General features: G+C 48.1%; 11 protein-coding genes and 1 non-coding gene across 12 annotated transcripts; 7 read left to right on the plus strand and 5 right to left on the minus strand.

The window, feature by feature from the left end:
* Window positions 1–255: 255 nt before the first annotated feature.
* Window positions 256–348, minus strand: tRNA. The gene is made up of 2 exons: window positions 312–348; window positions 256–290 (listed from the first exon to the last, which is right to left on the minus strand). It is a non-coding gene; the product is annotated as a tRNA-Glu (tRNA).
* A 471-nt stretch (window positions 349–819) lies between these two features.
* FPRO_11725 (uncharacterized protein) lies at window positions 820–1,984 on the plus strand (the record flags this gene model as incomplete). The annotated part of the gene is made up of 4 exons (XM_031221232.1): window positions 820–935; window positions 991–1,324; window positions 1,375–1,410; window positions 1,460–1,984. The coding sequence occupies 4 exons, from the start codon at window positions 820–822 to the stop codon at window positions 1,982–1,984; spliced, it is 1,011 nt and encodes a 336-aa protein (XP_031086812.1).
* A 521-nt stretch (window positions 1,985–2,505) lies between these two features.
* Window positions 2,506–3,266, minus strand: FPRO_11726 (uncharacterized protein; the record flags this gene model as incomplete). Its single annotated transcript, XM_031221233.1, has 2 exons — window positions 2,506–2,972; window positions 3,026–3,266. 2 exons carry the CDS (start codon window positions 3,264–3,266, stop codon window positions 2,506–2,508), a joined length of 708 nt encoding a protein of 235 aa, XP_031086813.1.
* A 731-nt stretch (window positions 3,267–3,997) lies between these two features.
* On the minus strand, window positions 3,998–5,424 carry FPRO_11727 (uncharacterized protein; the record flags this gene model as incomplete). The annotated part of the gene is made up of 6 exons (XM_031221234.1): window positions 3,998–4,373; window positions 4,418–4,513; window positions 4,559–5,009; window positions 5,064–5,097; window positions 5,154–5,173; window positions 5,226–5,424. The coding sequence occupies 6 exons, from the start codon at window positions 5,422–5,424 to the stop codon at window positions 3,998–4,000; spliced, it is 1,176 nt and encodes a 391-aa protein (XP_031086814.1).
* A 1,178-nt stretch (window positions 5,425–6,602) lies between these two features.
* Window positions 6,603–8,103, plus strand: FPRO_11728 (uncharacterized protein; the record flags this gene model as incomplete). Its single annotated transcript, XM_031221235.1, has 2 exons — window positions 6,603–7,549; window positions 7,596–8,103. The coding sequence occupies 2 exons, from the start codon at window positions 6,603–6,605 to the stop codon at window positions 8,101–8,103; spliced, it is 1,455 nt and encodes a 484-aa protein (XP_031086815.1).
* A 470-nt stretch (window positions 8,104–8,573) lies between these two features.
* On the minus strand, window positions 8,574–8,834 carry FPRO_11729 (uncharacterized protein; the record flags this gene model as incomplete). Its single annotated transcript, XM_031221238.1, has 2 exons — window positions 8,574–8,684; window positions 8,784–8,834. 2 exons carry the CDS (start codon window positions 8,832–8,834, stop codon window positions 8,574–8,576), a joined length of 162 nt encoding a protein of 53 aa, XP_031086816.1.
* A 582-nt stretch (window positions 8,835–9,416) lies between these two features.
* On the plus strand, window positions 9,417–11,040 carry FPRO_11730 (uncharacterized protein; the record flags this gene model as incomplete). The annotated part of the gene is made up of 3 exons (XM_031221239.1): window positions 9,417–10,315; window positions 10,368–10,720; window positions 10,769–11,040. The coding sequence occupies 3 exons, from the start codon at window positions 9,417–9,419 to the stop codon at window positions 11,038–11,040; spliced, it is 1,524 nt and encodes a 507-aa protein (XP_031086817.1).
* A 1,225-nt stretch (window positions 11,041–12,265) lies between these two features.
* On the plus strand, window positions 12,266–13,672 carry FPRO_11731 (uncharacterized protein; the record flags this gene model as incomplete). The annotated part of the gene is made up of 1 exon (XM_031221240.1): window positions 12,266–13,672. One exon carries the CDS (start codon window positions 12,266–12,268, stop codon window positions 13,670–13,672), a length of 1,407 nt encoding a protein of 468 aa, XP_031086818.1.
* An 896-nt stretch (window positions 13,673–14,568) lies between these two features.
* Window positions 14,569–15,794, plus strand: FPRO_11732 (putative atp-specific succinyl-coa synthetase alpha subunit; the record flags this gene model as incomplete). The annotated part of the gene is made up of 5 exons (XM_031221241.1): window positions 14,569–14,723; window positions 14,782–14,810; window positions 14,876–15,002; window positions 15,057–15,145; window positions 15,205–15,794. The coding sequence occupies 5 exons, from the start codon at window positions 14,569–14,571 to the stop codon at window positions 15,792–15,794; spliced, it is 990 nt and encodes a 329-aa protein (XP_031086819.1).
* Window positions 15,795–16,970: 1,176 nt separating this feature from the next.
* Window positions 16,971–17,844, plus strand: FPRO_11733 (putative ubiquitin--protein ligase; the record flags this gene model as incomplete). The annotated part of the gene is made up of 3 exons (XM_031221242.1): window positions 16,971–17,222; window positions 17,349–17,623; window positions 17,670–17,844. The coding sequence occupies 3 exons, from the start codon at window positions 16,971–16,973 to the stop codon at window positions 17,842–17,844; spliced, it is 702 nt and encodes a 233-aa protein (XP_031086820.1).
* A 719-nt stretch (window positions 17,845–18,563) lies between these two features.
* Window positions 18,564–20,077, plus strand: FPRO_11734 (putative RPT2-26S proteasome regulatory subunit; the record flags this gene model as incomplete). The annotated part of the gene is made up of 4 exons (XM_031221243.1): window positions 18,564–18,566; window positions 18,616–18,669; window positions 18,718–19,524; window positions 19,571–20,077. 4 exons carry the CDS (start codon window positions 18,564–18,566, stop codon window positions 20,075–20,077), a joined length of 1,371 nt encoding a protein of 456 aa, XP_031086821.1.
* A 416-nt stretch (window positions 20,078–20,493) lies between these two features.
* FPRO_11735 (uncharacterized protein) lies at window positions 20,494–20,955 on the minus strand (the record flags this gene model as incomplete). Its single annotated transcript, XM_031221244.1, has 2 exons — window positions 20,494–20,745; window positions 20,791–20,955. 2 exons carry the CDS (start codon window positions 20,953–20,955, stop codon window positions 20,494–20,496), a joined length of 417 nt encoding a protein of 138 aa, XP_031086822.1.
* Between the last annotated feature and the right edge of the window lie 765 nt (window positions 20,956–21,720).

Consider the following 21,720-nt stretch of genomic DNA (forward strand, 5'->3'; position numbering starts at 1 on the left):
TGACAGGAATGATTCCTAGTTGCTGATATCTTAGCTACCTACGTTTAGCTCCTTGGCTATTGAATACAGGCAGGATGGACTTAATAACAATTTTAAGCTTCCCTGTACTGTATTAACATAACCTATTTATTTCTCATAAGATTCTCACAGCACATGTCCAGCAAAAGAAGATCATCTCTTCACCTCAGCATTGACTAGATAGTTGACAATTTCTTAGTAGAGGTATATACAATTTGCAAAAAGATCAAAAGAAAACTCCGGTACAGGGAATCGAACCCTGGGCTCCGCGGTACTGATCCCTCAGCTGAAGATGAGAGCGCGAAATGTTAGCCACTACACCATACCGGATGATAAGACTTGTGATTATGCTTTGGATGTCGCAGCGTGATCCCAAGTTGCTCGCAAGTGACATCAACATGGAGAGTAGGAATCAGGAGCTAAACTCCAGCCCGAACTCAGGCTATTGGAGCGCATGGATAAAGTGAACAACTTGTCGATCCCCTCTTTAAGCATGACGATCAAGCTTAAATCATGTAGCCGCCCCTCACATACCCCGCGGTCCGTTCTCAGCAAGGTAACCTTATGGTAACCGAGCAAATAGCGAGCTGTATATGCTACTTGTTATAGGGAGGCCTGCATGGGCATCGGATCATATGATGCATGGTATACGAGAGCTCCATAATGGAGATTTATCCTAAGAACGGGCTCTTTTTTAGGAAATGATCAGTGGTAGAACAAAGTATAAGAGACAGCAAAAATCAACGACAGAATGCAGTTTCTCTCTTGTTAAGAACTCTGTCAATAAAGTTCGCTCCTACAATGATTGTCTTGTCGGTAATCACTTCAGTTCTTGGTTTATGCTCAAGCTTTGCTCTTGGGTTCACCAATCCTATAAGAACAGGAAGTGATCCTCATATCGTTTATCAAGATGGAATGTGAGACTCCTCCCTTAACCAGTGCTTGCATGTTACGTACTAAACTTACTCTTAGGTACTATCTAACCTCGACAACGTGGACTAACGTTAGCATCACCAAAGCCCCAACCATCGAAGGCCTTAAGACAGCCGAGTCCCAACTCATTTGGTCTGACAGGTCCAATGCTACTAGAGCGTGCAACTTCTGGGCTCCTGAAATGCACAAAGTTGGTGATACCTGGTACGTGTACTTCTCAGCAAGTATATGTGACGAGGGCAATTGGGGTGCTATGCTGCCAACTTTGAGAGTATACGTTCTTAAAGGTGGTAAGGAGAATCCGTTGTCGGCGGATTATGAGATGCTGGATGCAATCATTCCCCCTAACTTCAATGCTGGGATGCTTGATGCCGTAAGTCAAGGCATGATCTTGGAAAGACTTATGACTAATGATGGCTTCAGACCATCTTTGAGATTGAAGGCACCAAGTATTTCCTTGTAAGTATCTTACAGCCCTTACCAAACTCCTGCTCTAATAGTCGCTCAGTTCTCTTCCGTCGAAGGACCCAAGAGCCCTGATGGTGCCTCTCTTTGGATCGCCAAACTTCTATCACCCACAACATGCGGCAACGCCACAATGATCGCACACCCGGAATTGGACTGGGAAAAGTCCGATTCACCCGTTCTCGAAGGACCTTATGGAATTATCTCCCCGGCTGGAACAACTTATGTAGTCTACGCTGCTGACTCCTGCAACACACCCGCCTACAAACTCGGTGCCATGAAATTCTCAAAAGGTGCCGATCCGCTTAGCCCTGACTCTTGGACCAAGTTGCCTGATCCCATCTTTGAGACGAAGAACGGGTTATATGGGCCTGCGCATAACGCATTCTTCAAGAGTCCTGATGGTACCGAGGACTGGAATGTCTTTCATGCTAATCTCAATGCGGAAGATCGTTGTGGTCCCTCGAGAAAGACGTTTATTCAACCGCTTAGTTGGAAGGGTGATATGATTGATCTAGGCGAGCCACTTCCCGTTGGCACAGAAATCAAGGCCCCTTCTGGGGAGTGAAAGGAGGAATAGGCGCGGTGACAGGTCCATATGGCTCTCTTCGATATGAATATAGTCATCAAAAGATTTTCCTCATCCTCTGGCACATCCAATAGAGATCTTACTCTCAGATTTCCTAGAATTCATTGACAGCCTCCTCACAGGGTAAGATATGGTGCTCAACAAAATTTAATAGGTATACTATGGTGGGCGAGGTCGTCATTGAGCATTTGTTAACCACGGATGGTAGTAGCTAAGTAAACATACGCCGTATATGAAGGAGGCGATCTAATTGAGGAATCACCATGCTCTTTGCGTTCCTTTATTAACCCCATGCAATCAGACTTTTTCCTTGGGAGCAAGAAAGTTTTAGACCTCAATATTAGGTATTAAAATAAAGTTACTAGAAGATATCCTAAACTTATGCTAAGTTACCTAAGTCTTTTTATCACTTCAGATTGAGGTCCTAGGTTTTCTTTCCTCCCCTAACATGCAATCTATCCCCCCACATTCTTATTGAACCCCCCAGGCCCTCTCATGAACTATGGACGTTGACTATCATAAATCATTCGATCCACCTTAGCCTTTGCTTCGACGCTATGATCAACACTGCCCAAAGTCTTTAAGATGTCCGCCGTCTCGTCTTTACCGGCGAGAACAGCATAGTAGAAGGGGCTTTTACCTCGAAGGTCCTTCGAGTCAGATTCCACGCCTTCGACGTAAAGGAGAGCCTTGACGACTTCTTTATTTCCTTTCTCGGCCGCATAGGAGAGAGGAGTTCGGCCTTTCACGTCCTTCTCGTCAGGCTTGACACCTCCTTCCAACAAATACTCAACAATTGCCTTGGAGCCAGTTTCACTTGCATGATGCAGTGGAGTCATCCCAAAAGGGTCTTGTCCGCCAATGTCAATATTTCCAGTGTCGGCCAATATCTTGAAGACGTCAAAGCGGCCGAGTCTGGCAGCTGTGTGCAGGTGGCCCATGGCCTTGAGGGACGCCACAGGATGGCCTAGAGATCATCAGAATTTCAAGTAGACGAGACAGGGGTAGAGAACAACTGACTGATCCAGTCAAATTCAGAAAGAGGAAGCTCAACAAGAGTTCTGACGCTCTCCTTGTTGCCCTGGATGATGGCACGGTTCAGACAGTCATGGCCGATGTCAGTGTGCTTGAGTTGAGCGCGATGCTCGGGCTCTTGCAGCAAGGATTTGAACACGACGGTATTACCAACTAAGCGGAACAGAGGTGGTTCATCTAGGTGCTTTTCTATAGCGGCTCGGTAGTTGGCCTCAAAGGGGTCCATGATGGCGAACAGGTGAGTTGTGTGGTGTATTCTAGTGAGAATGTGAAGATTGAGTTATTTGGGGAGGATCAGGAATGGAGAACTTACATCTTTACCTGGATTTTAGAGAGCATTTATAGTTAAATAAATCAGTGTTTGTTATGCTTTCCTGGCCAGCGCAACGCACATCAGTTTATAACACAACAAACGGCAATACACCATCACTTGCTTGTTTGTCTAACGCAAAATCTAAGTCTGGAGGCAACCCTCCTAGGGGAAGAAAACCTAGGACTTTGATACTAAATGACAAAAGATTGGGGTAATTTAGTATTCCTTTTGCTAAACCTATTTTGAACCCTTATATCAAGGTCCGGTATTCTCTTGCTCCATAAGGACCTCCTAAATATAACCTGGGCGTTTTAGCTGCAACTCAGCAAAACGCAATCGTTAGAAAACGCATCTGCTCTTATCCAACGGAGCAACATCGACAAATATGAACCACAGGCTCACCAAAAACAAATCTGGTTTGCAGAACTTACCTCTACTTTAGAGCTCAATGTTTGAGGCTTTGTTGTAAATTATCAGTTTTTAATAGAACTATTTGTACAGGCATCATGTTTTCAGCCATTACCATTTTGGAAACGACACGAGAACTTGAAAGTTGAGACAAGTTCACTCTAGCCTCATATTATTTTATCTATGCCTTGATGTCTGTCATGATCTTAATCTTCCAATACGCCAACAGAACCTCTCTAAGAATATGTCACTGTCGTAGTACGCGTCTGCAGAATTGCCTTTTCAGAGTCGGAATCTCCCTGACTATCTCCTGACATTGGCCGTGTGACTGAGCGTGATCCTCCATTCTTATTCCCGTGACCCTTTGATGCCTCTGCCTTGGTAACAGTCTGCAATGGATACATCGGCCCATCGTCAAATCGTTCATAGTAGTCATGTCTGGGCATACCGCCACTGGAGATTGCTCCGATGGTTGGTGGTGCGCTTGGGTTTGACATGCCTGCCTTTGACGCTCCGTATGAGGAGCCGAGAATCCTTGGCGAGATGTGTTTGATGAATGGTTTGACTGTCGTGAGAGTTGCGCAAATGATGGAGAGGTTGGCTTCGGCGAAGCTGGAAGTGTCAGAGGAGATGTTAGACAGGAAGAGGAAACTTACATCCAAAGAAGAACAGGACCACCACCCCAGGATTGGTCAACGTTACCCATGGACCGAATCAACGCAATCAGTCTCATGATTGATGTGAAGACAGTACTGGTGTTGTTAGCTTGCCCTTGTTGCCTGGAAATGTTTGCTTACACTCCACCAACACCAAAGAAGCAAATCAACCCAATCTTTTGTCTTCTCGAAATCTGTAGTGGTATAACAACAGGTATCGGCACCGCAAGCACCATGGCATCTGTAATCGCACCCATTATAGCCGTAGCCTGGTAAACAGCTGGTCGATCGATGCACTTCTTATCGGTGATTGTGATGTCCCAGCCCGCTCGAACAGGTTTGCACGGGAAGATTGTCGTAAACGTTATCGCAATCGAGGAGCCAATCACCACAAACGACGTAGCCCAGATTGTGACATGAAACCACTTTTGTGGTGCAAGCCGACGGTAGACGAGAAGCAAAGCCATCTTTGCGCCGCATTGGACGGGGTTGTAGAGGATTGGTAGGAGGTAGAGGGCTCGTGCGAACTGGGCAAACTTGGTTATTGGCATCTCCCAGCCGTGGGTGCCCATTATGCCGCGGATAAAGTCCCCTAGACGCTCGAGCACGTTAGTCTAGTAGGTCTGAGGGTGTCTTGGGCACTGACTTAGTATCAGGGTCTGAAGTACTACAGAAAACACCTGCATCGGTCAGTTTTGTGGATGCAAGACACGAGGTCTTGGGTGATGTTGCTCACATATGCTACCCCTAAACATGCTTCAAGAATATTAGCGAAAGCGTACGAAGTAAGGGGGTCAACGTGACTTACCATCCTCTATTCGTATTGTCTTGTGTATAAAACTTCTAACATATACTCTCTGTGCAATGAATAAGACAGTCAAGAAATTCCCAACTCCATAAAGCCAATATGCTGCAGTGACACTGTTCCGTTGTGGGTTATCGAGATCGACTTTATAACCCTCAGGTGGTGGTATAGCGACGGGGACGCCATTAACGACAGCAGTCATTGTGAAGTCAACCAACTAACAAAGAAGTACGTAGCAAGAAGGTATCAATGCGAAATCACATGCAGGAACGAAGAACGAAAAATATTAGATTCGTAGAAGTACACAGCCTCTACGTTCATTCAATTAAGTTGCTACGGATTACCTGCATGCATATTACCACATCCTATATCGGATATACGACCCACTCCTGAGGAGAGGGAAAAGAAACGATTGTAAGGATTAAAACCCTTGGATATCGGTTAGAAGAGATCAGCGTCTTTCACACATAGTCCAAACTCTGTTTCTGTGGGTGTTACTCTGAGTCAGTAGACGTTGACATATACACCCCTGTTCGAAAACTTCCGTGATGAAGACGGCTATTGAGACGGCATTCCGACCTCTCGGTGCCCGCGGGTACGCTAGGGATAGCCCGTTGATACTGTTCATATATACGAAAATATGATTTGACAGCTGAAATTTGGTTGTACCATTATATGATTGCTTGATAACAGGTCGACGAAAACTTGAGAAGCTTGAGGAACCTAGAAGAAGAATCCGGATATCAGCCTTTTTCTTCAAGCGTACAAGGATGTCTCTATCTGTCAGCCTGCAGAAACCTCTTGGCAGCTGCCGGGGAGCAGGGTTATCAAATCCGAATTCAACGAAGGATTCATGGTGCGGATCCGAGACCTTAGCTTCGGAGAGTACCAAAATTCCGACCAGAATATTCAGGCCCAATTTCAATAGCTTCACAATTTCAAGTTTTCGTAATTGGGCCCAAAGATGGCTATCTCGTAAGATGAAACGGATTCTCTAGTTCCGGACGCTATCAACCTCCTCTTCCAATAGCATGGTAGCGAGATGCTTTACCGAGGTCTTTGTTTTCGCGCAGGAAGAGACCATCCCAGGACCCTTGCTTTTTGGCTTCTTCAGCCCCATTGAATAGTCCTGTCAAGCATGATGCAAGTGTCAGGAGAAAGTAACGTCAAAGGGTTTCTCCCACTAAAGGAGCAAATGATTTACGAAACAGGGCCAGGTACCAGGACCCTGGATATCTGTCTATTCCCCATGGAGAACAACAGGACTCCGACTGTCTATCAGCTTCAGTCACATACATAGACAGGCTTGATTATGTGCCCCTCAGAAGCGTCAGAAACTCAATTCCCTCTCGTTTCTTCTTTGCCCACAAGCATCCAATCATGACTACCCTTACTCCTCAACCGTCGATCCCTCAGGCTGAAAGGCTTATTGCAGCTGGTCTCGAGGCTCGTATCCTCACGCCTACAGATGCCGAGTTCTCGGCTCGCCAAGAGTCATACTGGTCCAACAGTGCCAAGATCAAGCCCGCTTGTATCGTCCAGCCTCGTGCCCCTGAAGAAGTCGCTTCCGTGGTGAAGGCTCTTGTCTCTGCTGGGCAGAAGTTTGCTGTTCGCAGTGGTGGACATACAAACTGGGCTGGGTCGAACAATATTGAGGGTGGTGTTACTATAGATCTTGTTCATCTGAACCATGTGTCTTTTGATGCTGCTACTGAGACAGCTGATATTGGACCTGGTTGTCGATGGCGAGAGGTTTATGCTGAGCTGAGCAAGCATGGCCGTGCTGTTGCTGGAGGCCGTGAAGGTAATGTTGGTGTTGCTGGTCTTCTTCTCGGAGGTGGCAATGCTTTCTTCACAGCTCGACAAGGCTTTGGGTGTGACAATGTTGTGTCTTACCAAGTTGTTCTTGCTAACGGTGATATCATCACCGCCGATGAGAAGAACAACGCCGACTTGTACCGCGTACTCAAGGGTGGATCAAACAACTTTGGTATCGTCACCAGGTTCACTATGAAGGCTATCAAGTCTGATAAGGTCTGGGGTGGAATGACTTTCTTCCCTAAGCAGGTCATCCCTGGTGCCATTGAGGCACTCTCCTCTTTCACGGATAATGTTCCCAATGATATTCACAGCAACCTTGTCACCATTTTTACTCATATGCCTGATTTCAAAGATGTCGTCGTCGCTACTCTATATGCCAACATGGAAGGGATTGAGAAGCCTCCGGCATATGAGAAGTGGCTAGCTCTTCCTGAGATCATGAGCACTGTCAAGAACACTACTCTAACCGAAATGGCTTTCGAGTACAACATCCCCGCCAATTTCTAGTAAGTCGACTCATTTGTCTCGTCGCTTTTCAAGCTGACCTCCCAGTGACACTTGGTTCACATGTTGCTTCAAGAACGATACCCGAATCATCTCCAAAGCGTCAGAGCTTCATGACAAACTTGTTGAAGAACTCAAGGCATTCATCCCTGACGGTAACTTCATCACTCAATGTCTCTTCCAGCCCCTCCCTACACTCTTCGGTCAACGCGGCATTGAAGCAGGCGGCAACATCATGGGTATGGACCGTCACAAGACCAACGGCATTCTTTTTCTCGCTGTCGTCATGGCACAGACTGCTGAGCAGGAGGCTTTTGCACGACCAAAGGTCCAGGCTTGGATTAAGGACGTGCAAGAGTTTGCTGCTACTATCGAGGGGGGCAATCTTGAGTGGACTTATTTGAATTATGCGGATAAGAGTCAGGATCCTCTTGGTAGTTACGGTGCTGAGAACATTAGGAAGATGAAGGATGCGGCAGCCAAGTATGATCCTGAGCAGGTTTTCCAGAAGCTGGTGCCTGGAGGATTCAAAATTTCGGATGTCAAGGATGACTAGATAGAACGTAACGAACGCGTGCGAGTTAATGTCATGACATTGACGGCGTATATCAGGCCAACACACTGAATGAGATTAGAATGCCTAAATGAAAATGGGTGTATGTGATGACAAAGTATACCTCGATATAGATCTATCTATTATCACCACTTCATCGGCCAGGATCTATACTCTCACCAGAATGTGCTTCAAGAAGGCTAGACGTGCAGGGTATCTTGTGTAAGACAGTAGACTTCGATACGAGAGGCACCAAGCCACTATGTGCCATAGCATTGAAAGAGATTACATAGGTAATTTCAGTCGATATGGGTGATGGTATCCTTTCTATTCCAGGGATAGTTTCAGGTCATTGACCGGAGAGCATCGTCTGATAGACCGCTAGTGATACCCTAATGCGATTATTTGTAAAGTTTCGATAATCTACAAAAGCTACTGCATTTCTACATCAATACTATCATAAAATGTATTGATCAAATTGATTCATCGAGCTTGTGAGAGATATCGCCCAATAGGTTGTCATGCAATAGGAGGGGCTCACAATACCTTCGGTTGCTATGAGGTTGGGTGTCGACGGCGCCGGCCTATTTCCGTTGATTGACCAGTAGAAGCTGAGTGCTGGAAAACAAGCTTATGGGCAGTAAGCTTAAAACCCAAACCCACTAGCTTGCACACCCACTTACGGTCTGTGCAATAAGAGTGGCAGGAACTTTTAATAATGACGACTGGTGCATTGCGTGATTTCAAGAGTTAATACGATCTGCGGTGAGTTTTAAGTCCCCCATGCTACCCACCGCCATATCGTCATGCTGGAAGAAGACCTGCCTGCTGAAGGAGAGAGATGGATGCCACAGATACACATCTGCTTCACCAGAGGCGATGGAGTCAATTTATCAATCGCAGTGCCACACTGGCTGAGCACATTGCTACAGTACATATCGAGCATGGCTGGGGACGCCGTGTCCGATGTGAGGGTATCTCCGCAGCCCCAGGACCAGGACCAGGACCAATCAGCACATATGCCGTTTGAATGGTGGTAGCGTTGATCGCCAAGGACATTCCCTGTTGCGATGTACCCGACGCCTCATCATGCACCGTCGGGGAGTTTGCTCACTGCAGATCGGCCTTACTTGTGTTAGTGTCCAAGGTCTGGTACTACCGTTGCTGCCTCTCTTCCATGGACGGGTACTTTACTCCAGCCGTTTCTTTACTTTGAGTGATTATTCTCATCATTGTCTTCTCTCACATCCTACTCCTCCACTGTAGCATCCTGCAAATTTCTGCCTGCATTGATCAGCGATAGCGCGTACATTATCATGGACAAAACATCGACACTAGAAGACTCAGAGCTTCAAACATCCCGCACGCCAAGCAGACGGCCTTGGCTCGCATCAGCCTTTGGAGGTCCCAACGTCACAATTGGCCCGCGAATCGAACCCCTCGCCGAGCACTTGGCGCATGTGTCCGAAAGCGAAAGCACCGCAGCTGAGGATCTCGTCGACAAGCAAGTCGCTTCCGAAGCGGGAAATGCTATTCAGTACAGGACATGTTCTTGGCAAAAGACTGCAGGGCTGCTCTTTAGCGAGTACATTGTGCTCTCTATTATGAGTTTCCCTTGGTCGTATAGTCTTCTGGGTCTAGTGCCTGGGCTGATCTTGACGGCTGTTATTGCTGGGCTTGTTCTGTACACGAGTCTTGTGCTCTGGGAGTTTTGTCTGCGACATCCGGAGGTTAGAGATGTGTGCGACATTGGGCAGATGATCTGGTGGAATAAGAGATGGGCGTGGTGGTGGACAGCAGTCATGTTTGTCCTGAACAATACCTTTATCCAAGCTCTGCATGTCTTGGTCGGCGCAATCTACCTCAACACAATGACCGAGGCCGACTCCATATCAGGCTGCAGAACCGTTGCATTCGCTGCAGTAGTCACGGTGATCAGCTGGATCGGGTCGCTTCCTCGCACCTTTAGCATGCTGTCAAAGCTTGGCTTTGCCTCGACGTTTTTTACCTTCATTTCCGTCATCCTGGCAACGGCATTTGCAGGCGCTCAGGGTAAACCCGCCGGTTATCCTGAGATGGGTGAACCGATAATCTCAATCTGGACACCAAAGACCACGACACTTGTTACTGGCATGTCGGCTTTCATGAACATGAGCTACACATTTATTGGCCAGACTACAATTCCCAGCTTCATCGCTGAGATGCGTGATCCGAGGTAAGTTGCCATGTCATTCGATGCAGCCGTGACCATTCTGACGAAAGAACAGAGACTTTCCCAAGGCATTGTGGGCTTGCACCATGGCTGAGATTGTTACATTCAGCGTTGTCGGGTCTGTCATCTACGTTTATACGGGCAACCAGTACATGGTCACACCGGCATTCGGCGTCCTCACTGATACCTACAAGAAGGTCTCGTATTCTTTCATGGTTCCAACCATTATCTTTGTCGGGTGCCTGTACGCAAGTGTCACAGGGCGATTTGTCTTCTTCAGAATGTTTAAGGACTCCGAGCATCTCACATCGCACACATTCAAGGGCTGGTTCTGGTGGGGATTGGTGTTGCTGATCAGCTGGGCCGCCTCATTCTTTATAGCTGAGATTATTCCATTCTTCTCTTCGTGTAAGTGACTACCCTCAGACTCATGGATCATTGCTAACACGCTCTCAGTGCTGTCAGTCATGTCGTCACTGTTTAACTGCTGGTTCGGCTTCATCTTCTGGGCTCTGGCCTATTTCCGCATGCGCAATGCAGATCGTAATGTTGGAAGGAAACGAAATCCCATTCTTGACGCTCTTTCAGTGGCTCTGAATGTTGTCATCATGTTGACTGGTGCCTTGTACCTCACGCTGGGTACATACGTCAGTGTGCAGGGTATCATAGATCAATTCCGTGCAGGACAAGTGAGCAGTGTCTTTTCATGCAAAAGCAATGGGCTTTAAAGATAATTGGAGTATTAATATGGCGCTTGGATTTAGTTTAGCATTCATAGATAATAGATGGGCATATGATGTTGACAACAGGTGTTTGTTGACTGTGGAGGATTCATTCTGCATGACTGCTATGTTGCTTTGGTTGGCTCCCTAGTACTCAATTCTCCCCATAAAAGATGAATTACTGAATGAGACCTGAATAAAAGACGCGGAGTCATCTAGACCATACATCCAAGCTCAATCTGTTGGTGGTAGAGAGTCACTGATTTAACATATGAAGCCGTCAGCATCATCAACGCCAACTCACCATCATCCTTTGGTTTGTTAAAGTAACGAACGGATAAATAATAGTTTTCTTGGCCTTTATCTGAAGTTCACATGCTACCCTCATCCAATTGTTTCAATATCTCGGGAGTATAACCTGACAGATGCATGATCGCTGGTTATCACCAGTGATGACAACAAATACGAGCCAGAGGGGAGATATAAGCTGAGAGAGAATATTGATTTGTTAATAGAATCTTTATAAATAGCCCTCAATCTGATCCAGATTACTCCTTGAGTTGGTGTAGTTAGTGTACTCGGAACGAGATGCCGACTTGGGGATCCCAGTGTCGTTAGCCCACACTGACATCACTACACAAAGAATGGGACCCAAACTAAGCGAATCCTCAATCTCACAGGCTTCACCACTGTTACTAAAGCAATCACATCGGTGCAAGAAAATAAGCTCAAGTGAAATCCCCATTGTCAAAGAATGCGGAGCGGCTCCGGATCCGATGTGGATAACTGCCGATAGACGAGATCGAGTCCCACCGAGAATTCTCAATTGATCACTGGAAACAATTCCATGTTCTGAAGTCCAATTAGATGGAGCACTTGAACATAGAGAGTGAATCACTTGTCCGTCATAGAACATGACACTGGTAATTGAGTCATAGAACTCACAGTTGATGCCAAGCCCTGCACACCTGCGCCCTTGAACCGAACACTAACATGACATTTGTTAATAATAGCGCCCAACCCCAACTGTCAATTATTGAACATGCAAATTATTAACCGATTCGGATCATATTTCCGGGATTATAAATTCTTCCTCCTCCTCCCCACTAACCTTTCCCTCAACCCATCTCAACCCCATCCATAGCGGTTATCTCATGTCTACTACACTCTTCACACCCTGAGGCATTAGAAAGACTGTACCCCTTTTTGTGATCTACCGTGTTTTTGACACATGACATTTAACGAACACAATGCAGAGGACAGCTGCCTAAAAAACCAGCACGAAAAGCAGGCCATACCCAAAACTAACCCCGATGTCCCCCGTGGCGATGCCGTCCCGGTCCCGGACGATGCGGGCCTCGAGACCGGAGGTGTAGCGTACCCCGGCGAAGCCAGCACCGACGACAGTGAAGCGAACCTCGAATTTCCAGAGGGCGGACTCCAGGCCTGGCTTGTAGTCTTTGGGTCCTTTTGTGGAATGTTTTCGATCTACGGCCTCATCAACACCTCTGCTGTTTTTGAGTCGTACTTTTCCGAGAACCAGCTTCGTGATTACTCGTCTTCGCAGATTGGCTGGATCTTCAGTCTTTATCTCTTCCTCGTCTTTCTCGTCGGTATCCAAGTCGGACCTGTTTTTGACAAATACGGTCCTCGACTCATTGTTGCCTCTGGAGGTATACTCATTGCGACAAGTTTGTTCATTCTTAGCGTTTGCGAGGAATTCTACCAGATTCTTCTTTCATACTCGGTTGTGGGTGGCCTTGGAGGCGCCCTTCTCAATTCACCGTGTTATGCATCTATTGCCCATTGGTTCGACCAGAAACGAGGTCTTGCAACTGGAGTTGCAATGACTGCAGGATCAATCGGCGGCATCATCTTTCCCATCTTTCTACAGAAACTTCTGCCCAGCGTTGGCTTTGCACGGACGACCCGTATCCTGGGCTTCATCATCCTCGGACTCACCGTTCCCGCCACGCTCTTCATGCGCTCGCGTCTCCCGCGATCAAACAAGGTGTCCTCGGTCTGGCCAGACTTCAGCATCTTCAAAGACCTGAAATTTACATTTTCGGCATGTGGAATCTTCTTTATGGAATGGGGGCTCTTCGTGCCATTGACGTACATCGTGTCTTATGCCGGACGACACTCTGGCGACGCCAACAGCTCTTATACCCTGATTTCGATCCTCAATGCGGGTTCATTGCTCGGTCGTTTTCTCCCCGGTCTTTTGGCCGACAAGATCGGGCGGTTTAATGTCATTCTACTGACGCTTGGGCTCTGCATCATATCGGCCTTTGCTCTGTGGCTGCCAGCTGGAGACTCCAAGGCTATGATCATCGCATTCGCTGTTGTGTTTGGTTTTGCAAGTGGTAGTAACCTTGGACTCACACCAGTTTGCGTAGGTCAGCTCTGCGATCCTCGCGACTATGGACGATTCATCTCGACAGCTTTTATGGTAGCTAGCTTTGGAACCCTCAGCAGCTTGCCCATTGCTGGTGCCATTCTCGAGGCTGGCGGCGAGGGTGACACTGGCTGGACTGCTCTCATTGTATTTGATGGGCTGTCATATGTGCTGGCACTCGCCTGTTTCCTTGCTGCCAGGGTGATGGCTGTCGGCTGGGACGTCAAGAGCGTCTACTAAGACGACTCGATAGGAAATGTTGCTCTTCCTTGAAGATGCACGCGATGAACTGAAATGTCATGCGATGCGGTATCTTCAATTGGATGAGTATGAGCGACAGGGAATGGATGGTCCGGTGATGTATTATCCCAGCCGATAATCTTTACCGGGGCCGAGGTATCAACTGATTTTGTTCAAGATGCCTCCTCGGAGTTGTATGTTACCACTCAATTGCTGAGTAACAAATGAGGAATGGGAGAATGATGTCCATCTTGGATATTATTGCCTTGGATAGGAACTGACTGTAGCCGCTCTTTGATCATAAGTAGATAGAATTCACTCATTTTGAATAATTGCAAATGTAACATGTTGCGTTCCCACGGGATCAGGTTGTCAATGTCCGCGATTTTAAACGTAAACTCAAGGAGATGCAAACATTGGAGATACAAGTCCGAAGCAAAAAGAGGGTCTCAGGTCCTCATCACGTCCAATGACGCATCTTCCCGTCGTCTCGCCCTCACCGAGAACCCGCGATTAACCGTATCTCAAAACGCTCACCACGACCGATTCTCCACGCGCTCTTGTGAGTGGCTCTCCTTCACTTCTCACCCCGGATCATCTATCTCCCGTCCTCCCTCACTCGGCATACTGACTCCGAGACCACCCGTAGCGCAAGGTCAAGCACCAACTGACCTTGAGAGGAAAGTGCGTGTGTCGACCCATTTGGGCTTAGGCCGTTGAATCCCGGCCACGGGATAATCTTGATACGAACGAAACCACGAACCTCCCGAAAGCTCCTGGTATCGACGGTTTTTCCCTTCCAATTCCAAAACCCCAAGTTAATCCTCTAGACGTTGCAACAAACAGCGACATTTCTTTTTCTCTCTCACTCCCTCTCCCCTCCACCCCCCGACATCATGCAGTCCTTCGCCAGAGCAACTCGCGCCTCGGCGCTGCAAAACGTTGGCCGTCGAGCCTATTCTTCGTCGCAGTATGCCCAGACCATCAACAACCTGCGCATCAACGCCGACACCAAGGTCATCTACCAGGGCTTCACCGGAAAGCAGGGAACGTGAGTTGGCGCAATTCTTGAATTTCCAGAGTGCATATAAAATTAACGAATGACGTAGTTTCCACGCTCAACAAGCTATCGAATACGGTACGGTCCTCGCTATATCGATGTCACGATGATACATGTGACAAAAACTGACTCTCGACAAACAGGCACCAAGGTCGTCGGTGGAACAAACCCCAAGAAGGCTGGCCAGACTCACCTCGGCCTCCCTGTCTTCAAGAACGTTGGTGAAGCCGTCAAGGAGACCGGTGCCACTGCTACTGGTCTCTTCGTCCCGTACGTCTAATCAACCACACCCCAACGAAAACGACCCCTAACAATTTTTCTCAGTCCTCCTCTGGCCGCCGCCGGTATCGAGGAGGCCCTCGAGGCCGAGATCCCCCTCGTTGTCTGCATCACTGAGGGTATCCCCCAGCACGGTAGGTTTTTGCAACGTCGATGGAACGTTTTGAAGGTTTCTAACAAGGGACCCACTTAGACATGGTTCGCATCACCGACATGCTCAAGACCCAAAGCAAGACCCGTCTCGTCGGACCCAACTGCCCCGGTATCATTGCTCCCGAACAGTGCAAGATCGGTATCATGCCTGGCTTCATCCACAAGCGCGGCCGCATCGGTATTGTCTCTCGTTCCGGAACCCTCACCTACGAGGCCGTCAACCAGACCACCCAGGCCGGTCTTGGTCAGTCTCTCGTTGTCGGAATTGGCGGTGACCCCTTCTCCGGTACCAACTTCATCGACTGCCTCAAGGTCTTCACTGAGGACCCCGACACCGACGGTATCATCATGATTGGTGAGATTGGTGGTTCTGCCGAGGAGGATGCCGCCGAGTTCCTCAAGCAGGCCAACACTGTCAACGGCGGTAAGCCCGTTGTCAGCTTCATCGCTGGTATCTCTGCTCCTCCCGGTCGACGAATGGGTCACGCCGGTGCTATCGTTTCCGGTGGTAAGGGTGGTGCCGACACCAAGATCAAGGCTCTCGAGGACGCTGGTGTCATTGTCGAGCGCTCTCCCGCTGGTCTGGGCAAGGCTCTCTACAACGAGTTCGTCCGCCGTGATCTGCTATAATTTTTTAACTAAGATACGTCTACTATTTGGTTCACCCTTGGGAGACAAGACGTGTGAGTCGGGGAGTGAGTTGGTAGAGTCCAGTTCATTTGACCGGGGACTCGCTCATGGAGGGCTATTTGCATCATACTGCATGATTTCTTCGTACGTACCTGATAGAGCAAGGATGGTCTGGCTGGCGCGCAGGCTAGATTGTGGAAAGGCCTTTTGGTGTTCCTTTTCCGCAGGCGAGTGTGCCATAACCCTCAGCACGCAATGCGCCAACAATGTCACATTACAACATGAACCATCTAATGTCGAAAAGTGTTTCAAGCCATATTATCATGCTGGATCATGCACATGTGACAGTGTAATTGTACGAGAAGTTGTGTAGGCGTGAGACCTTGACATAGGATGTCGACATATAGTTCAAAGTTGAAAATTCGAAAAGGACTGGACCTTGATGAGTAGACTGAAAGAAACTTCCATTTAAGCCAATGTTTAAAGTTGGTCTCGAAGTCCTTGAAAGCGCTAGCTCTTACGACCAGAATTTCATCTGAGAAAATCGAGAGTGAATAGTAAAGCCCATATGACATGATTAGCTTCAGTCTATACTCCTCTTAACTCCAAGCAATCAGAGCTCTACAAAATTGAATAAGCTCTAAAGTGAGGTGGTTGAAAACACCTTGGCTGGCAACCAGGCAATAATGCCAGCTGGTCAGAGAAAGTTTTTCATAAACAAAGTTTTTCTGAAATACACATAAAGCAGCACTGTTCAACCGCCTACTCTTCCCATTGAAGCACTTAGACAAACGAAGATTGAACTTCTATCCAACCACTTTTCGCGAACTTGATCCATGATATTCTATTTTTGAACCGGACACTGCAACCCAAGAGTAACACCCCCCGCAGGACGCTAACTCTTAGCGGTCTCTCAGTGGAGTGACGTCGGCCACCTTCTTCTAAGCTACGCCACAGCCTGACAAAATCCAAGGACCCCTCCCTCTCTGTCCAATATCACCAACCGAATAGCCTGCCTTGCCTGCACAAGACACGACCTGACCTGCAGAAGGCCTGTCTTACGGCCCAAAGTTATCTCTTGTCTCCTCAGTCGATCCAACCATTCTCCTTTTTAATTTAGCTCTATTCAATAACCTCAACTCTTCCATCACCGCTTCTTCCAAGAGTATCGCCATCATGTCTCGGGACCGGCGTGTAGCCAAGGAGCTCAGGGACATCGAAGCCGATCATGACGACTCAGGCGTCAACGCGACTCTCGTCAACAACGACTTGAAGCATCTCAAAGGAACATTCCCTGCGCCGCCCGACACCCCTTATGCTGGAGGCACCTTCACAGTCGACATACAAATCCCGGATCAGTATCCTTTCAAGGCACCAATGATAAGATTTGACACCAAGATCTGGCATCCAAATATCAGCAGTCAGACGGTAGGTCAACTTTCTTCAAAATAGCGGACATGGTGCCCAAGAACAGTCAACTTGATGGATTGGCGACAGCCAGGAAGAGGCGGACTATGACAAGAAAGAAATTCAAGACACTAACTCAGCTTTCAGGGCGCTATCTGTCTCGACACTCTCAGCTCCAACTGGTCTCCCGTCCAGACCATCAAGACTGCTCTTCTCTCCCTTCGAATGCTTCTCGAGTGCCCAAACCCCAAGGACCCGCAAGATGCCGAGGTTGCAAAGATGATGATAGAAGACCCCAAGCGCTTCGCTCTCATGGCCCATGAATGGGCTGTCAAATACGCCGGTGCTCCACGACAAGACGTTGACGTCACTAAATACCAAAACGACGTCGCAGCTGCTCCGGTCAAGGATGATGTTGCTCGGTACGTCAGATATGGAGGTGGAGAGAATTTAGCTAACATGAAGTAGACTTTCTGGATACAACAGAGACCTTGTCGAACGTTTCGTGAACATGGGCTTCGCATTGGATGATGTTGTCGAGGCCTTCATTCACTTCGGCATAGATCGCAACGGAGGCCGAGACTACGAACTGGAAGAGGCTTACATGGGGGATGTCGTTTCCAGACTACTGCACGAAAACTAATGTGGACTATGGAGGACCAAGAGAAGGAATGGCGATCTGAAACACAATTTCTTTAAGCATGGTATGGGGAGTTTGCATCGGTTTGTTTTACCAACTTAACATAGACTGGGTACGGGGTCTGCACTTCATATGGGTTGTAGGTCACGATAGATGACACAAGATAGGTGGTGGCGATACTTGACGATAATATATGAAGCCATTCTTCACTTGCTTGCACGCCTAGGGGAGGAAAGGATTCTCGGGACCTCAATCCTAATTGCCAAAAAGACTTAGGCAACTCAGTATAAGTTTAGGTAACTTAGGGTAGGTGTAGGATAGCTTTTGTTGAGTTTATCAATAGCGACATTTCTATGAGATGTTGACATTCACCCCAAACAGACGAAGGGACATGGTAAGAAGGAATTTGAGCTCGCAATGTAAAACTTTACTTTTTATAAGTTCAAATAACATTTTGTCTCTCGATTCCGACATCCTACATTCATGTTGATGTTTGAAGTTGCACGTGACTCAGCATGGTGATGCACGTGACTATGCTGGAGCTGCTGTCGTGTTTCCCTGGCGCCTGGCGGTCGCTTTCATCATCACTAAGCTTGGGAGCCTCGACCTATCTCCTCCACGTCAAATCACATCCACCATCACGACTCACCTCATTGAAACCACTGCCACGCTAAACAACCGATATCACATAATCTATAGCTCCCAGAGCTGATCCTGACAAAATGGTAAACACTTCTGTCATCCTGCAGCTTGACAGCTATTGACGTTATCTAGGGTCAAGGTCAATCCGGCATGGGAGAAGGGGGACGCGATGAGAAGGACAAGAAGGCAAGAAACCCGCCCGGAGCCTCCATTCCCACTCTAACAGCCCAATAGAAGGATAAGCCCAAGTACGAACCTCCGCCTCGACCTACCACACGAGTCGGCCGCAAGAAGAGAAAGGCTGGCGGCACCAGCGCCGCTCAGAAACTTCCCGCCGTCTACCCTACCAGCCGATGCAAGCTCCGACTTTTACGAATGCAGCGAATCCACGATCATCTCTTGCTCGAGGAGGAGTACGTCGAGAACCAGGAACGCCTGCGCAAGGCCAAGGCAGCTAAGGAGGGTCAATCTGCTGGCACCGATGCCGATGTCGATCGATTAGCAGACGAGCGTGGCCGTGTCGATGACATGCGAGGAAGCCCCATGGGTGTTGGAACTCTAGAGGAGTTGATCGATGATGATCATGCGATCGTCAGTAGTACTACTGGTCCTGAGTACTACGTTAGCATCATGAGCTTCGTCGACAAGGACTTGCTAGAGCCTGGCGCCAGTGTTCTTTTGCACCATAAGAGTGTCAGTATCGTTGGCGTGCTCACTGATGATGCCGATCCTATCGTCAGTGTCATGAAGCTCGACAAAGCTCCTACCGAGTCATACGCCGATATTGGTGGTCTGGAGCAGCAAATTCAGGAAGTCAGAGAATCAGTAGAGTTGCCACTGCTCCATCCGGAGCTTTACGAGGAGATGGGTATCAAGCCTCCCAAGGGTGTCATTCTCTACGGTGCTCCCGGTACCGGAAAGACATTGCTGGCCAAGGCCGTCGCCAACCAGACCTCCGCCACTTTCCTACGTATCGTGGGTAGTGAGCTTATTCAGAAGTATCTTGGTGACGGTCCCCGACTTGTGCGACAGCTTTTCCAGGTATGTGGTCTCTTTTTGTGTGTTTGATCGTTACTAACACTGTCAGGTTGCTGGTGAGAACGCTCCTTCTATCGTCTTTATCGACGAAATCGATGCCATTGGTACGAAGCGATACGACTCAACATCAGGTGGTGAGCGCGAAGTCCAGCGAACTATGCTGGAGCTTCTCAACCAGCTCGATGGTTTCGATGACCGTGGAGACGTCAAGGTCATCATGGCCACAAACAAGATCGATACCCTGGATCCTGCTCTGATCCGACCTGGGCGTATCGATCGAAAGATTCTCTTCGAGAACCCCGACCAGAACACCAAGCGCAAGATCTTTACCCTTCACACTTCAAAGATGAACCTGAACGATGATGTCGACCTTGAGGAATTCATCTCTCAAAAGGACGACCTTTCAGGTGCCGATATCAAGGCCATCTGCTCCGAAGCCGGTCTGCTCGCTCTCCGAGAACGACGAATGCGGGTGCAAATGGCGGACTTCCGATCAGCGCGTGAGAGAGTACTCCGTACAAAGCAGGAGGGAGAGCCAGAGGGTCTGTATCTGTAAAGCACTTGTACATGAGCGATTGGGACAGATAGATGGGTCTCGGTTATTAATGAGAAATAGAGGTTTAACAACTACTTTGAGCGGAACATTTTGTACTAGGGTTAATGCTTAGGCTGGCAATAGCCTAGGACTTGATGTTCAGTGTAATGTTACATGTTGACAGCGCAATGCTTCTGCAATTTTTGTGAACGGGTCGTGTCCCGCCTCCATTACCATTAGGCCTTGATCAGTGCACATAACAAACTCCATGCCAAACCGATACTTTATTGTCCATCCCGATATCCTCCATAACCCATACACGGATCCCAAAATGCAGACATATCATGAGGATCCCAGTTGTTGCTTCTAATACCAAGCTGGCAGACGGTGTAGGCGTAAAACTAATTGCCGTTCTCCTTCTTCACAACCTCATTGTTCTACACTCCGACAGGTGAATGGTTGTACAGCCATCGTGCAATGATGAAGCTGCCAATGGCCCAGCCCCAGACGAGGACGGCGATGGAAGAAGTGACGAGCAGTGCAGGCACGAGAACAAGAAGGGCAACGCCAATCCAGAAAAGAGCAAAGACGATTGCTGCACCAAGGGCGAACACGATGGTTGAGAGGGAGAATGTGAGGAAGATCAGAAGAGGGAGGAAAGAGAGCAGAAGTTGTGATACAATAAAGGACTGTCTTGTTAGTGATGGTTGATACGCGGTGAGAGAAAAGCGTACAAAGAGAATAGGTCGCGATGAAGCAAAAGAAGCAGTATTGTCATAAGCTTTCTGTCGAGAATTAGGCGGGACAACACGATCCACAGAGCTCCGCGCGTAAGCGATGAAGCCTGATGCGTTGTCACGAGCAGTCTCGCTGTAAGAGTTTGTAGCGGCGGGAGCCATTGCTGCGGTGGGCGGTGTGAGAAAGGAGCGTGGATGGTTGAAGTTGGTTTATGGTGTTTGTGGTACAATTGTCATTATGGGAGGTGCTTGAGATACCTCTTTGAGGTCAGCTTCCCTTTGAGATGACGTGGGGGATGTGCTGGGTACGTACCCACTACACACGGCAATTGGGATCTGGGGAGTGAGGTCCGGAGCGGCCAATCAGATGTTACACTTGCTTGGCCTGCGACATCATTATTCTGCCGATGCATCAACTGTGACGACGGGATGTGTAAAGATTAGTCGAATTGACAATTAATTATGGTCTTTTTGACATTTCAAGATACCGTTTGACGCCCAACCAATGCGAGTCCTGCCCGTAGAAATTTAGAAACTGCTCCTCCGAGTTGTCCAAACGCTATATAACCATCCACTACCTTCGAGTTCCTCACAAGTAGCTCATGTCAACATCTCCCACTGCAACTGTGCTCATCTGAGCAACAAGTAGGTCAAGGCGTGACAAGACTTGATGAATCTCCAGCCTTGTTTCATGGTTCTTGTCCAACATGCCTGATACAAGCTCATATGCCAACTGGTTGCTCAAAGCCTCGCCTTTAGATGAGCACTCGTCACACAAGGCCTTGAGACTCTTCAATAAATGCGCATGTTCTGTAGCAATTTGGTGCGCACATCGATCCTCTGTCCTGCAAAAGTTATCCCACAGCCCATCTCGTCCAGCTCTGCCTCTCTTTGCCATACCGAGCACCAGAGCAAAGCAGCATCCAA

The sequence above is a fragment of the Fusarium proliferatum genome, assembly GCF_900067095.1.
Source record: "Fusarium proliferatum ET1 genome assembly, contig: FPRO_scaffold010, whole genome shotgun sequence".
NCBI classification, from domain to species: Eukaryota; Fungi; Ascomycota; class Sordariomycetes; order Hypocreales; family Nectriaceae; genus Fusarium; species Fusarium proliferatum.